This window comes from Phocoena sinus, chromosome 6 (genome assembly GCF_008692025.1).
Source record: "Phocoena sinus isolate mPhoSin1 chromosome 6, mPhoSin1.pri, whole genome shotgun sequence".
In the NCBI taxonomy this organism is placed as follows: domain Eukaryota; kingdom Metazoa; phylum Chordata; class Mammalia; order Artiodactyla; family Phocoenidae; genus Phocoena; species Phocoena sinus.
This window is the reverse complement of record NC_045768.1, coordinates 101,182,151-101,196,798: the sequence shown is the minus strand read 5'-3', so window position 1 is coordinate 101,196,798 and position 14,648 is coordinate 101,182,151. Positions and strand designations below refer to the sequence as shown.

Genomic DNA, 14,648 nt, shown 5'->3' with positions numbered 1-14,648 from the left:
GCTCAGTAAACATTGAAGTATTTATTAAGCTCCTTAGAAAATGCTTTGTCAATTCAAGTATTACAATTTGTGTTTCCTGCTTCCCATCCAGACATGCCTCTAGAAACGATTGCACTCTTTTCACAAAGTCATGTTTTCCCCTCAAATAAAGTAAGAAACTCATAGAAAAGTAAGTTTGGAAAAAAATTTCCCATGGATGCATCATCTAAAAAAATTTGTTAGCATTTTGGCATATTTTTCTTTATTCTTTTTTGTCTGTTTATAGTGTTTAAAAATATGGTTGTTATAAACGTACTGTTTGTACAATTTTTGTCCTTTATTTAGCAGTGCATAAGCATATTCCTCCGTAAACTTAATTACCATTATTAACTAACCCCTACTTGAAATCATATATATAGGTGACATCCAGTTTTTTCTGTCACAGAATTGCAAAGGACATCTTTGTGTATAGAGACTTTTCAATGTTTAGGATTATGTTCAAAGCACAGGATTCCATAAGTAGGTTTACTAGATCAGAGGATATGAAACCACATTGCCAATGTCCCTTTTCAAAAAGTCCTATCAGTATCACAAGTGTGCAGCCCATCTGAAATTTCCTAAGTCAGGATTGTCGTATTGAATTAGGAGGGATGCTTAGAAGGACCCTTGGGAAATGCAGATGCAGAAATTTTTGCTCCTTTTTGACGAGAATTTTTGTAGATCCCTCTTTTTGACAGGAGGTACTTGTTTTTGTATTGCTTAAAATACTAACGCTTGTGATCCTTACGTCTGTAGGAAGAAGTAGCTAAGAACTTATTGGCCGAATTTAACTTGGGATGTGACGTTCACCAAACTGAGCACGTGTACCGCGTCTACGTGGCCACGTTTCTTGGGTTTGGTGGCAATGCTGCTCGACAGAGATATGAGGACAGAATATTTGCCAGCACAGTTCAAAAGAACAGGTAAAGCACCTCCCATTGCCCGGCCGTCACCTTGAAACCGCGGTTTGTCCTCACAGAAGACATATCCAGGCCAAGCAGGGAGGCCTCAGTCAGCAGAAGCATATGAGCACGGTTTGCTGTTTATTGCCCCGCCCGCTGAGCTGGAGAAGAAATGAAAGGGCAGCAGGGTCCTGCCTTTGGCCCCAGCTCACCCGCCTCCAAAGAAGGCTCTCGTCCTCTCAGACCCATGGCTCCCCTGCTGGATTAGAGGTTTCACTTTCAGGATATTAAAATACTTTCGAACCCTGGGGTGATGCTATTCCGGATTGCAAAGTCCTGCGGAAACTCAGCACCTGGGCCACTCAGGTGTCCTGGAGGCCCCCAGGACACGATGATAGCGTTGAGTTACGGGATGTCCTGGCGGTGTCGTGGGAAACCAGCCTGGCGGTTATTGAGTGAATCAGACCGTAGTGAAGGAAGTTACTCACGAGAAAGAAACGATCTAGAAGTCAAAGTTAGTGATTTTAAACCTCTTTAGCAGTGAAACTTTAAAAAATGAGTTCATGAAGAATTCTGGTATAGAAAATATGCAAAAACACTTTAACAGTTTAAATTTATTTTATAAGTTTAAGTGTATCCCAATTATTTATTTGAAATTAGTCCATAAGAACAGAAAAGCCATATGGATGAATAAAAAAATCTGAAATCTGGGGTTTTGTAAAATGGTATTAATTACTGTGCTTTGTTTTGTTTTGTTTTGTTTTTGACTGCGCTGGGTCTTCGTTGCTGCACGTGGGCTTTCTCTAGTTGTGGCGAGCAGGGGCTGCTCTTCATTGCGGTGCATGGTCTTCTCATTGCGGTGGCTTCTCTTGCTTCAGAGCACGGGCTCTAGGCGCGCAGGCTTCAGTAGTTGTGGCTCGCGAGCTCAGTAGTTGTGGCACGCGGGCTCTAGAGCGCAGGCTCAGCAGCTGCGGCGCACAGGCCCAGTTGCTCCGCAGCACGTGGGATCCTCCCGGACCAGGGCTCGAACCCCTGTTCCCAGCGTTGGCAGGCGGACTCCCAACCACTGTGCCACCAGGGAAGCCCCTTTGTTTTGTTTTGACGAAACGATTTTGAGGAGAAAAATCCTGATTCATAGAAATAAATGATAGTGTAGTTCCTTGATCTAATTTAACCTTTTTTGTTGTTGTTGAGGTATAGTTGACGTACAATATTATATAAGTTTCAGGTGTACAACATAGTGATTCAGAATTTTAAAGGTTATATTTCATTTATAGTTATTATAAAATAATGGCTACAATTTAATCCTAATAAACCTGTGGAGGCCTGAACTTTAAGAAAGGTCAAGTCAGAGCCATTCATTACCTCATTTTCCAGAAATTCACATGTGTGAATAGGAGAAGCAATAAAAACTGGTTCTTTGTCTGCTCCAGACGTTAACTGAATAGCGTTAGTTAAGAGAGATTAACTAGCCCCCGTTTCTTTTTAAAAATAGTATGTTACACAGCATACTTTAGTGTAATTATTTTTAGTAATAGTCTTAAAATAGAAATATTTTATGAGTGATGTTTAAATTAGAATTTTGGAGAAACACCTTCTTCTGCAACCCTAAGTTTTACTAATTGGTTTTAATGTCAAGAAGGTTATATACAATGGACATTGCAGTGGTACTTTTTAATTTAGTTGTAGAGCAACTAAAAACTGTAACATGAAGTATACATTTGACTCATCTTGGACTTCTATAATAATTATAAATGTTAGTCATCACTTTTTACATATGTCATTAATTGAGCCTTGAGATGCATATTTATCCCTTGGCCTTTAGTCGTGATGATGGATTTTTTTAAATTACTTAAACATTTTTAGTGCATTTTGAGTTGCCGTGATCTTAGAAATAAACAACTTGTCAGTTGAGTGGCAGGTAAAAAGTTGACTTAATGTCAGTGACTGAATATCAAATTCAGGCACCTTCCTAATAGTTAAACACCTTTTAGGCCCATGGGGTTTCCTGGTTTCAAACAGTAACATAACTCCAGCCGTTGTATGCTCTTTTCTACTTCTCAGTTGCTTAATGGTGAGGACACATAGTAGGATGACAGATCTGGACATTTCATCGGCAGGTAGTAAGTATAGGGCATTTCAGTGAACAAGTTAAGATTTCTACAGGACTTCTCAGAGCCTGTAGTACAATAGAAACTGTTATTTGCTGCAGTTGGGATCAATAGTTGGTTAACTTAAAAATTCAGTTAAAACAGAGAATCATAAAAATAGAATCAACCCCAAGCACTTTGTTTTAACTTACGTATTCATTTGCCAATCTTTTGCTCTGGACTAAAGGCTTTTCTTAGGCTATTTCTCTGGCAGGCACTGCACCCACTCATCTTGATGTCATTTTGGCTCTCTTTAAAGGATACCAGGGCCTTAAAGACATCTGTGAAGCAATTTGATACCAATTTCGTCTAGATTTTGATTAATTTTTCCCAACTTGTTTTTCTTTTAATCTTGCTAACACCTAATTTGACACTGGTTTTCTAGCGATCTGCCTTTATTATATTTTTCTAAGCCATCTAACCTTAGCTTTAACAGCACCAGCGACTTCTTGTCATGGTCACATTTCATCTGTATATAATTAAAATCACAAGCACTCGTGGCAGAAACGGGGCTGGGAACAGCACAGTGGTGGGTGTTGGACTGCAGTGAGCAGGACACTGGGAGGAGCTTGTTAACCGCAGACCCTCAGCAGCTGTGGACACCAGCCTATGTCAAGGGCACGGAAAGCGTCAGTAATCTGACCAAGTCATAGTTTCACTGGACCCCGTTCAGCTGTCTGCTGTACGCACATGTGTATCGTGAATCTCCAGGAGGGGCTTGAGTCCGTGTTTTCCCAACTTAATTTTTCCGGAACACTTTTTTTTTTTTTTTTTTTAAGAAGATGTTGGGGGTAGGAGTTTATTAATTAATTTATTTATTTTTGCTGTGTTGGGTCTTCGTTTCTGTGCGAGGGCTTTCTCTAGTTATGGCAAGCGGGGGCCACTCTTCATCGTGTCGCGTGGGCCTCTCACTATCACGGCCTCTCTTGCTGCGGAGCACAGGCTCCAGACGCGCAGGCTCAGTAGTTGTGGCTCACGGGCCTAGTTGCTCCGCGGCATGTGGGATCCTCCCAGACCAGGGCTCGAACCCGCGTCCCCTGCTTTGGCAGGCAGACTCTCAACCGCTGCGCCACCAGGGAAGCCCCCGGAACCCTTTTGTGTTCCATAGGGCAGAGTTTGAGAAACACTGACTTGCAGCCCCTTTCTCCTTCCCGCGGTTTTCTGTTGGTCTCGTGATGAAGTTTCTCTTTGTCCTGCAGGCTCCTGGGGAGACAGACTGGGCTGACTCCTGATACTCCGTACCTGGACCCCTGCCTACCCCTGGACATTAAAGATGAAATCCAGCAGAATGGACAGACACTGTACCTGCAGGGGACGGGAGCCTTTGACCTGTGCCGAGAGACCATCCAGCCTTTCATGAACAAAACAAACGAGACGCAGACCTCCCTCAATGGGGTCTACCAGCCCCCGATTCACTTCCAGAACAGTGAGTTCTACGGCTTTTCCGAATTCTACTACTGCACTGAGGATGTGCTACGGATGGGGGGAGACTACAGCGCTGCCGCGTTTACAAGAGCTGCAAAGGTAACCACCCAGGAAGCCAGGGTAGATGGCGACGGGCCCAAGTCCAGAGCAGGCCGAGGGGGAGGGCAAGGCTGTGTGCAGCACCTCAGCAGCCCTGCTCCCTTGGTTGGGCCAGATAATAGTCACAGCAGAAGCAGAAAGTCCCCTGTGAGACTGCACTGGCCATCAGTGGCTCCCAGATGACAGTCTTTTACGTGTAATAGCGTAACTCTGATCTGACAGTTCCTCGCAGCTTCCGACCCTTTGTCTTCAGGACCCCTTTTCTCTTGTTCTCCCTGCCTTCCTGACACTTTCCTAGGCTCTCAGCCTTGGTGATCCCACACTTCCTCCCTTGGTCCTCTGACCTTCAGGATCTTGGATGGTCTCATCCGTGTTCGTGGTTTGCTGCTGCCTCTCAGGAGGAGGCTCTGCATCTGCCTGCCCAGCGCCTGCTAGATTTCACAACTGCAGACAACCCCCCTTTCTCCCCATTCTGTTCTGCTGTGTTGTCTCGGTCATGGCATCACTAAACCATCTAGTTCCCCTCCCCCAAACCCAGGCGTTACAGACTTCTCCCTGTCACTCATCCATCCCTCGCTGTACACCCGGTGCTAGCAGTCATCGAGCGTGTCATTGTATGTCATACATTTTCTCAGAGCCCTGCTCTCCCTACTTTCTGTCCTACCCTCGCCGTCCCAGCCCTGGCCGCTCTCTGTCACCTGCACTATGCGGGGGCCTCACCGTGGTCCTCCTGCATCTGGCCCCCGCTCTGTGGTTCATCCTCCACACCACTCCCAAGTGTTCTGTCTGGAACCCAAGTGCAGCCCCCTGCTCTCCTATCGAAAGTCTTCAGTGGCTTTCTCTTGCTTCCAGGATGAATTTCAAATATTTTAGAGTGTCCTTCCCACGCTGTTGCCTCATCTCCCCACCTAGCACTTGATACTCTAATCGTATCAGACATCAGTTCATTTCCCTCCCATCTGTGCTCCCTCCCATCTTGTCTTCGTCCGTCGTGTTTCCTCTGCCTGACATGCATCCTCACCCTCTCACCCCAGGCTGTGTGCCATTCTCTGTATCCCCTGTTGTTTCACTGCCTCTGTGAGCCTCAATGTCTTCATCCTTTAAATAGAGGTTGGAATAGCAGCTGTGTCAAGGAGTTGTTTGAAGCATCACATTTAGAAAAGGTGCCAACACAGGGTTCAGTAAATGTTAGCTGTTAATATAAACATTACAGATAACTTCAGGAGAAGGTGGCACCTCTTTCCCTTCTCTTGAAGACAAAGCCTCTCGTAATCATCTTTATGTTCCCAGAACCTTGCACCATATAGCCACAGACACAGGTGTTCAGCCTGAACTGGCTGAAGGACCGCTTCACTTTTCCAAAAGTCTGTGCCTATCACACGCAGTCACTGTGGGGAGAAACTTAGCAGCTTTGAAGAGGTCGGTTGTGGGCAGTGAGATTCTCTTTAACAATAACTTTGGCTGAATTTTAAGACAAAGAACAAGCATTGTCTCAGCTCATCAGTAAGCATTCACAGAGTGTTTGTGTGTCTCATCCTCATGGGTCACAGACACAAGCTTGTGTGTCTCCTAATTGGAAGGATATGTTTGTTATGAATATGAATTTGGTAAAAACTTTTAAAATGAAAAAAATTGAATAAACCTTTCCTAGTGATTTCTTTGGGGTGAAATTTCTTTCAGGATTATTGTGCAACGAAGTGGTCGATCTTGCGGGAACGCTTTGACCGAGGACTGTATGCTTCTCACGCCGACCTCCACAGGCTCAAGTAAGTCGTAGACAGCTGAGCCCAGGGTGTGTTGAAGAAACTGTGTGTCCATTCTTGGCCATACCATGGCCCCAGTCTACCTTGCTGTCCTCATCAGTCCCTACTCCTCCTCTTCTCCTCCAGGCTCCTTTCAGACCAACGGCAAATACTCGCGCTCAAACGTATCTTGCAGTTTGGGGCTCAGTTTTGCTCTTCCTTCCACCTGGAATTCCCCTGTGCATGCTCTCCTCATCGATGTCCTGCCCAGACCTCAGAGGTCAGGTGCTGTCCCTTCCGAGTCTTCCTCTGTCCACTTGGCTAGGCTCCATCCCTCTCTGCGAGTCTCCAGAGCACTCATTACGTCTGTCCACTTGGCTAGGCTCCATCCCTCTCTGCGAGTCTCCAGAGCACTCATTACGTCCCTCTTGTGGCGTTTATCATATTCTGTTTTTATAGTTACTTGTAGCTTTTTAAAAATCCTCTTTCATTATGTCATTTAAGCACATTGGCTATCTTATTATTTATTATGATGTCTTAGTACTTGCTTAGCCCAGTGCTTTGCAAAAAGCAACCCTCTGATAAATATTTAGAATCATAGATTATCAGAGCTGAAAAGGACCCACCTGTCTTGTCATTTTATAATAAAGAAACTGAGGTCCAGAGAAGGTGGAACTTGCTCAGTATTTATTCAGAACTGAATTGAGTAAGTGATGGAAGGCCCCAGGGGAAAAAAATCTCCCGCGGCCACGTATTAAATTACACGGAGACCAAGCTTCATGAGCAGATTGATTTTAACAGGTGAATGGTGTGGGACAGAGGGCGTAAAGCAAGCAAATCAGCCGGAGATGCGTACGGATGGTTTCGCCCTCAGAGCGCAGGCCTCGTGAAGCCTGTGCTATCCCGTTGTTCACAGAGGGCAAGGCCGACTCCACGAACGTGCTTCTGGACCCACCCAGTGACTCAGTCGCACTCACACGTTTGTGCTGTTTGTAGGTATCAGTGCTTCAAGTCCGCCTGGATGTTTGAGGTGTTCCACAGGGGCTTCTCATTTCCCGTCAACTACAAAAATTTGAAGACAGCTTTGCAAGTGTACGACAAGGAGGTTCAGTGGACCCTCGGAGCAATCCTCTACAGGACCCGCTTTTTACCCTTAAGGTATGGCTGCGAATTTGGTAATGAGAATCCAACAGAAGATGCTTCCCTGCATCCGAGGCATCGTGGGCAGTGGGTGTGGCTGTTTGGGGCGTTGTTGGCGCTGGCCGTGGGCAGAATGGGAGAGTCGGGGAGGTCTGACTTGGTCTTCCCCACCGGAGCCTCCTCCCTTCCCAGCCCACCATCCCAGCAAAGGCGCCACAAAAGTGCTTCTTCTCAGCTGCCTGTTCCCTAGCCCCTGCGCAGAAGGGTCCATTCCAGGGTCCTTAACCTTTATGGCCTTGGACCCCTTCTCAAAATCTTGTTTTTAATGCATAATATAAATACATAGGCTATAGAGGAAACCATTGTATTGCAGTACATTTATCAAAACATTACAGAAGACAAATTTGTGATACAGTGGTATACGTTCTTCTTTATTCACACATTAAATAGCAAGACCTGGCAGCAGAATTCGTACGTTCAGTGTAATGAACGTACGAATAAGTGTAATGAACTTCCTTCCTGTAGGTTCAGTGTAATGATGCCCGTTGATGATATTTTGAGGCATCTGTAAAACACCACGGTGTGATGTAAAAGATCTGTGAGTTTCTCTAGGAACAGAGTCACTAGTTCTGCTGATACTATAGTAGCGATAGTTTGTCTGCATTCACGTTCAGTGAAAATACTGCATTACAACCAGAGATTGGTAAAATAAAGATGCGCCTTTTTTCCCACTCAAGTTCACAGACTTAGCTGTCAGTTGACACCCCCCCCCCCCCGCCGCGCCATGGGAACCCTGGTTCACTAACAAATGAGGTGTTAGCTGTTTTTGTTTTTGTTTTTTCCCTTCATTTAATTAAGCATCTCCCAGCAGCACGTTTAGCTGGGTTGACTGCAAAACTTGTGAGTAGTGGGTGTTGCTGATCATAAACACGTGGTTTGATTCCACACTAGCTTCTGTGTATTAGTGAAACACTCACAGTTCTAACTTTCTCTGATTTTTGTTACCCAAAGTATAATGCTGGTAACAGCTACAGACTTAATACCCTTTCACACGTTATCGTGTTCATACTTACAGCTACCCTCTGCTGGGCCCCATTATCCTACATTTTAGAGGAGGGGAAACTGAGTCTGGGAGACGGAGGTTCCAGCTTCCGTCTGTAGAGCTGAGTCCTAAACCAGGCCCCTCCCACCCCACCCTGCGCATCATTACATCACACTTCCCGCCTGCCTGGTTCTCATGTTTGTTCTTGTTCCCGTGTGGGCAGAGATATCCAGCAGGAGACCTTCCGGGCCAGCCACGCGCACTGGCGGGGCTTCTCCTTTGTGTACAATCACTACCTGTTCTCGGGCTGCTTCCTGGTGGTCCTGCTCGCCATCCTCCTCTACCTGCTGCGGCTGCGGCGCATTCACAGGCGGGCCCCACGCAGTGGCTCGGCCACCACCGTCTGGCTGGAGGACGGCCTTCCGTCCCAGAAGATCGCCAGCACCTTATGAACCGGAGTTCGAGCCCCAGAAAGACTCTAACGGAAAAGCCATTTTTGCCTCAGGGTTTCTCCTCTTCATTCTCATTTGTTTTGTTTTTCCTTTCCCTTTTCGTTCCTTGAAACAAAACCAAAATCCACTGTTTGTAAACTCTGCTGTCCTAGAAGCATCGCATTTAGCCGTTCTGTGTCCAGCTTTAAGTTGCAGAATAGGGAAAAGGGAACATCACTTCATTTTTGCTGCATAGGATATCTGCCAAAAATTACTAAGATTTTTGGTTGTTCTCTAAGGTATATTTGATTTTAAACAGATGCACTTTAATATTGGAGGGAAACGGCAGGCTTTTCTCTGTCAGGGGAGGTGGGACCGAGGGGTGACGCTTTCACAGAACCAGAACACATACCGACTGGACTGATCATCCCCTTTTTCTCTCTGTCTTGAAAGCGCTAACCTAAAGAGGGAGATGTTTAGTTTTATTTATTGTTCAGGGCTGTTGCTGTTTGTCTTCTTTGCAGGTTAAAAAAATCAGAACTGTTTATATCCGAAACAGAGAGGTATAGGCACCAAGAGGTAACAGTTTTTACAATTGATAGTGAAGAGACCTGAAAAATGTGAAATGATAACCAGAGCGCTGTGTGTGTGTGAGGGTGAGAGTGTGTGTGTGTGAGAGTGAGAGTGTGTGCGCGTGTCTGTGTATGAAAACCACTGATGGGAGAGAGTGAGGGAGTGCAGTGCTCTCACTTTTAAAAGCACACGCTTCAGAATGCACTGTTTCATTTCATTTAGAAGAATCATTCCCCGTTACCGTTACTTCTTCTGACCACAGGTAGTTACTTTCTTCGTGCCATCTTTCAGCGGCCTTAGAACACTACGTTTTTGAGTTGGAAAATTCATAGTTCACTGGTTTCGGTGTTGTTAGAACTGGAGCTGGTGCTTGTCAACAGGCACGTCCTTATTTCTCAGTAGCTCGTTTGTGCTTGTTTAACTGTGCTCCGGTTTCTCCCATCTTGAAGTTGGTATCCCCCTGCCCTCGTATTTCAGAGACCTAGCTTACTGTCGCGGTTGAGGCTGTGCTGGCAGGGCCACTGTAAATCCAAATGAAGAGAAGAACTGAACACAAGAAATCAACTCACATTTTGAAGAAAACACGTTTGACATTTTAAACAAAAACCTAAAAAGGACAACTGGATTGGCATGTATGAGATTAGTGGGTTTTCACCTATTCGTTTAGTTTAGAAGCTTTGGGAATTCTCATACATAGTTTTTTAGGCGATGTTCTGTGTGTGTGTGTGTGTGTGTGTGTGTGTGTGTGTGCCCGCACGCACAAGCTATTTCTTAACTCCAGAACAGCTAGATTCGTCTAGTTGGTAACACATGTATATTTCGAGAATCACCAACTGCTTTTTTAAAAAATCAATGATGAAAGAAAGAATTCAGGTACTGAAGCCCTTATTTAATTCAGAAAAAGTTTCAGATTTTCATCTCGTCCATTAATTACTTAAAAATGTGGCATACAAGTATATTGATGACTTAAAAGATTACAGATTTATGAAAGAAAAGCAAATCCTGTGATTCTGCTCTTCAAAGTGAATATTCTAACAACGGACAAATTATTGGTAGAAAGTTTGCCTCTCAGATATAAAGAAGGTTAGGGGAGCTGTATGGTGGTAGAGCATCTGATGTGTAGAGAGACTTGTTTCAGAGAGGGTGGAGACATGTCTCTCGAAAAATCCAGCTTCTGAAATGCTGGTCTCCAGCTATTTAAATGCTTGGTCCCTGGTAAACACTGTTCCTTTTCAAGACGCAGCCACACACGAGCTGTGTCATGGGTACCCCAGGGGCATAGTGAACTGGCGTGCTTCTCCTTGACTTCTTAAAGGAGGCTTGCCCTGCGGACTGTGGGTGGCGTTAGTGGTGAAGAAGTAAGTTTACATGTTAGCTTTTCTGCCGCCAGCCATTTGGAGTAGTAAGGCCCTGACCTGCAGAATGAAAATTTTCCAATGCCTAGAATATGTGATTTGGCCCTTCAAATCAAGGCAAGGATAAGCTAGCATAGGCACAGATCTAAATAGGCCTAAATTAAGACCTCCTACGATAAATAGTCACTTTTTAAATAAAGGATGCTAACCTGGTCCAGCTCTGTACCATTTGGGGAGCGCAGTAGAGACCAGCATGGAGGATCCAAGCCTGAGCATCCATCTGCAAGGACCTAACTCACTCTCCAAAAGAAGTCCCCAAATTAGGGTTCCAAGGCCCAGCGGCCTTGTACTTTGCACAGTTAGGTGCCGTGTCCCGTGCCAAAGAACTCCCGGAGCAGGCCTGGCAAACTTGCCCACAGGGAAAATCTAGGAGACCCTTGGGCTAAAAATGGTTTTTCCATTTTTAAAGGGTCATTAAAGAAAAAAAAAGTGACGGATACACAACAGAGACCGCACGTGGCCTGTAGAGCCTCAGATATTTACTAAGTGTCCCTTTACAGAAGACATCTGCTGACCCTGCGTGGAGAGTCCCGTTCAAGAACAGATATACAGCCCCGTCCTCCTCATTCAGGAAGGTAGTTACCACCCGTGAGCACAAAAAGAGGGGCAAGAGAAGTGACCAAACTTCAATCTCAAAATAGTTGTTTATGCACAGAATTTCACTTACCTTTTTCTCTAGATTCTTTTCAAGATCGGTTTTCTAATAAACCAAGTAGCATACTCCTCCTTCCCCCCACCCAAATTTAAAACGTGCTGTTCAGGAGGGCTCACAGTGTTGTGTTGAGATGTCTGCAGTCATGAGAAGGGCTCAGTAGCTTCTCTCCACCCAGCACCAGGGACGAGAAGACGGCCGGGAACTTTTCTCTCAGCGATGCAGGTGCAGGCTGGGGTGAGAGGCAAACACCGGAGGGGCTTAACTCAGGAAGCAAAGAATATCAATTAAGGGCTGGCCAAGAAGGCTGTAAACCCTGAGCACTTTTAGCAACAGAAAGCAAGAGAAATTGGACTGGTGGGAACTTGCTAAAAGCCTCGCAAAGAGTAATGTTCTGTGTTAACTCTTGGTGGAAAGACTCCTCCAGTAAACACTTCTGTTCCATCGTCATATCTGTGCTGCTCCTTTCTGAACCTCCAGAGGATGGTCTCGAAGATTTTACAATCCATTTAAAAGTACAGACCGATTTGTACCTGTGGTTTCTGCCCATTTTCACCCTAAACTGCTGGCTTTCTGCAGCACTCCCCACCTCGGGGGCTGGGGAGACGCTTGCTCTCCCATCATCACAGCTGTGCACCCAGGAGGGCAAGCTCTAGATTACCCAGTGTTTAAATTTGAAACTCAGGCCTACATAGAATCGTTTTCCTTCTGAGAAGCATGCACCACTTAGCAAGAAACTCCAACAGGCAAATGTGTTTTCCAAGCTTTTTTAAAAAATCAGCTTTAGAATTTTGTGTGGTAATATGCAGTGCAGCAAAACTACCTATGAGTAAATTATTTAGTTATTTATTTCTATTTCAGGGTTTTGTTTTTTATGACTTTTATTGATTTTTTTCCCCTTCCGTAATGAATGATGTGACCAACCAAGGAGAGTTCTTTGTTCTGTTACTGAGATTATATTCTACGTTTAGGAATTATACAAACTAAGGGAGCATCTTTAAATGTTTTTTTTATTTAAACGATGTTTTCCATTCAAAGAATAATTATCTTCGGGAGATGGTTGTGGTGTCTGTCACTTTCTATACTTGGCAACCTCACATGGCCACACTCCACACGGATGAGTGTCGAGAATAAAAAGTTCATTCGATGGCCCGCAGATTCTGTGTGAGCTTGCTTTCTTGGGATTTAAAGAGATTTTTCTCTGACGTTTGAATCATGTTACCTGTTAGAATGCTTAGTTGAACTTGAACCTAAAATAAATTGTCTGAGTCTGACTGTGCACTCCATGCCTTTGCTGTATCTGGCGTGCGTGTAGTGAAGCTCTGCTGTGTGCGGGTTTCCCTGTGTGCAGGGAAACCAAGCATTTCACAAGGAGAAATATATACCATGGCGTAATAGCAGCCCCTTCATCGACAATAAAGGCCATCCCGAGACTATGGTTTTTCAGGTTATTATTTAAAAGTGCCCATTAACTATATATACACCTACAAGGAAAAGAAAAGAAATTAGCCAACCTTACGTATTTTGTCTTATAAATAGTAAAATCATTGCTGCCAGTTTTGCGATTAGATCTAAGCTTAAAGCCGTTGGTTTATTTCTAGAGAAACGTGAATCCCGTTTTTCATGTTGCTAACAACTGTTAGACGCTGCCCCTCTTCTTCAGCTATTTGAGAATATATAAATAGAGCTTTTCCTGCCGGAAGAGGGGCCTGAGCCATAACCTGAAAACAGATGATAGAGACAGATGGAAAGGGAAGGGGACTGGCTGTTAAGAACAACAAAAACAGGGGCTTCCCTGGTGGCGCAGTGGTTGAGAGTCCGCCTGCCAACGCAGGGGACACGGGTTCGTGCCCCGGTTCGGGAAGATCCCACATGCCGCGGAGCGGCTGGGCCCGTGAACCTATGGCCGAGGCCACAACAGTGAGAGGCCCGCGTACTGCAAAAAAAAAAAACACAACAAATGGGAATGTGGGCGTATGGTGAGCGCAGGAGTGCGGAGCCCCAGCCTGTGACCACGGAAAGGAAAGAATAATAATGTTAAAAGAAAACCTGCTTAAATAATTTTTGAGGCAATGCAATAAATATAGGCCTCTGTGTCTAAGGGTAAATACATTAAAATATACCAAAGGCATCTAAAGATGTCTACATTTTATTCCACATCTTAGGGAAGAAGTGAAGTACCTGCTTCCAGTGGTTGCCCCTGTTAACATCTGCAAGGCAGCAGTTCTGGGTTTTGGTTTGTTTTTTATCTGTTTCCATTTGCCCCATGAGTCTGGAATGCACAAGTGGATCTTTTTTTTTTTTTTTTTTTTTTTTGTCCTGAGATCCCGAAATGCTAATAGTTTTGCACAGAGGGGTTTGCGGTGCTCTCACTGGCCTGGGAGCAGGGAAGTGAACGTCATCTCTGTCCGAGACAGACTGTCTTCTTATGGAAAGTCATCAAAGACACAGGAGCACCCTTTGCAAAGCCCAACGTGCAGATTGGGGATTTGCCTGGAGCTGAGCGTCCCACCGAGGAAACGCTACACCCCGAAGGGTCCTCCCAGCCCCATCTCGTCTGGGAGCCTGATGGCCTCAGCCTGTGATCTGCTGCCTCTTAACAAAGGAGAGCTGATTGATCTGTTGCGTTTTCCTTTGTCTTCAGCAAGCTTAGCTCCCCCTCCTGCTTTCTGTTAACACTTCCATTGAGGCTGAAGAGCTGGCTTGGCCTTCCATCTCCGCCATCACCCTTGATCCTGTTTGGCAGGTGGATTGCATCTGGGCTCCAGACTTCACGGCCACTTAACCATTTCTGTCAACAGCCCCGTTGTGTGTCAGAGACCCAAACAAGAAGCCCAAACAAGAAAGGCCGGCCTTAAGATTTCCACCCTGAGAAAACTGCTGAAAGCTTCTCACAGAACGTGGTGGTGATGAACACAGAAGACGGGCTTCTTGTATAAACACAGAAACTCAAGGGAGGGAAAAGGAGATTTTTTTTTTTTCTCTCCTGAAAAAAAGAGAAGGGGGAAAAGTTGGTCTGTGGCCAGGTCACCAGAAGACAGAGTGCATTCCTAATTCCC

General features: G+C 45.2%; 1 protein-coding gene across 4 annotated transcripts in view; it reads left to right on the top strand.

Moving 5' to 3' along the window:
* The window catches only part of ENTPD4 (ectonucleoside triphosphate diphosphohydrolase 4), a 39,781-nt gene extending 26,908 nt beyond the window's left edge, over window positions 1-12,873 (top strand). For all 4 annotated transcript variants that reach the window (XM_032634516.1, XM_032634517.1, XM_032634515.1 and 1 more), the window contains 5 exons: window positions 775-941; window positions 4,270-4,594; window positions 6,275-6,360; window positions 7,333-7,494; window positions 8,742-12,873. In XM_032634516.1, coding sequence (XP_032490407.1) covers window positions 775-941; window positions 4,270-4,594; window positions 6,275-6,360; window positions 7,333-7,494; window positions 8,742-8,970 — 969 coding nt within the window. In that variant the 3' untranslated portion in view covers window positions 8,971-12,873. The remainder of the gene's footprint in view (window positions 1-774; window positions 942-4,269; window positions 4,595-6,274; window positions 6,361-7,332; window positions 7,495-8,741) is intronic.
* The last annotated feature ends 1,775 nt before the right edge of the window (window positions 12,874-14,648 follow it).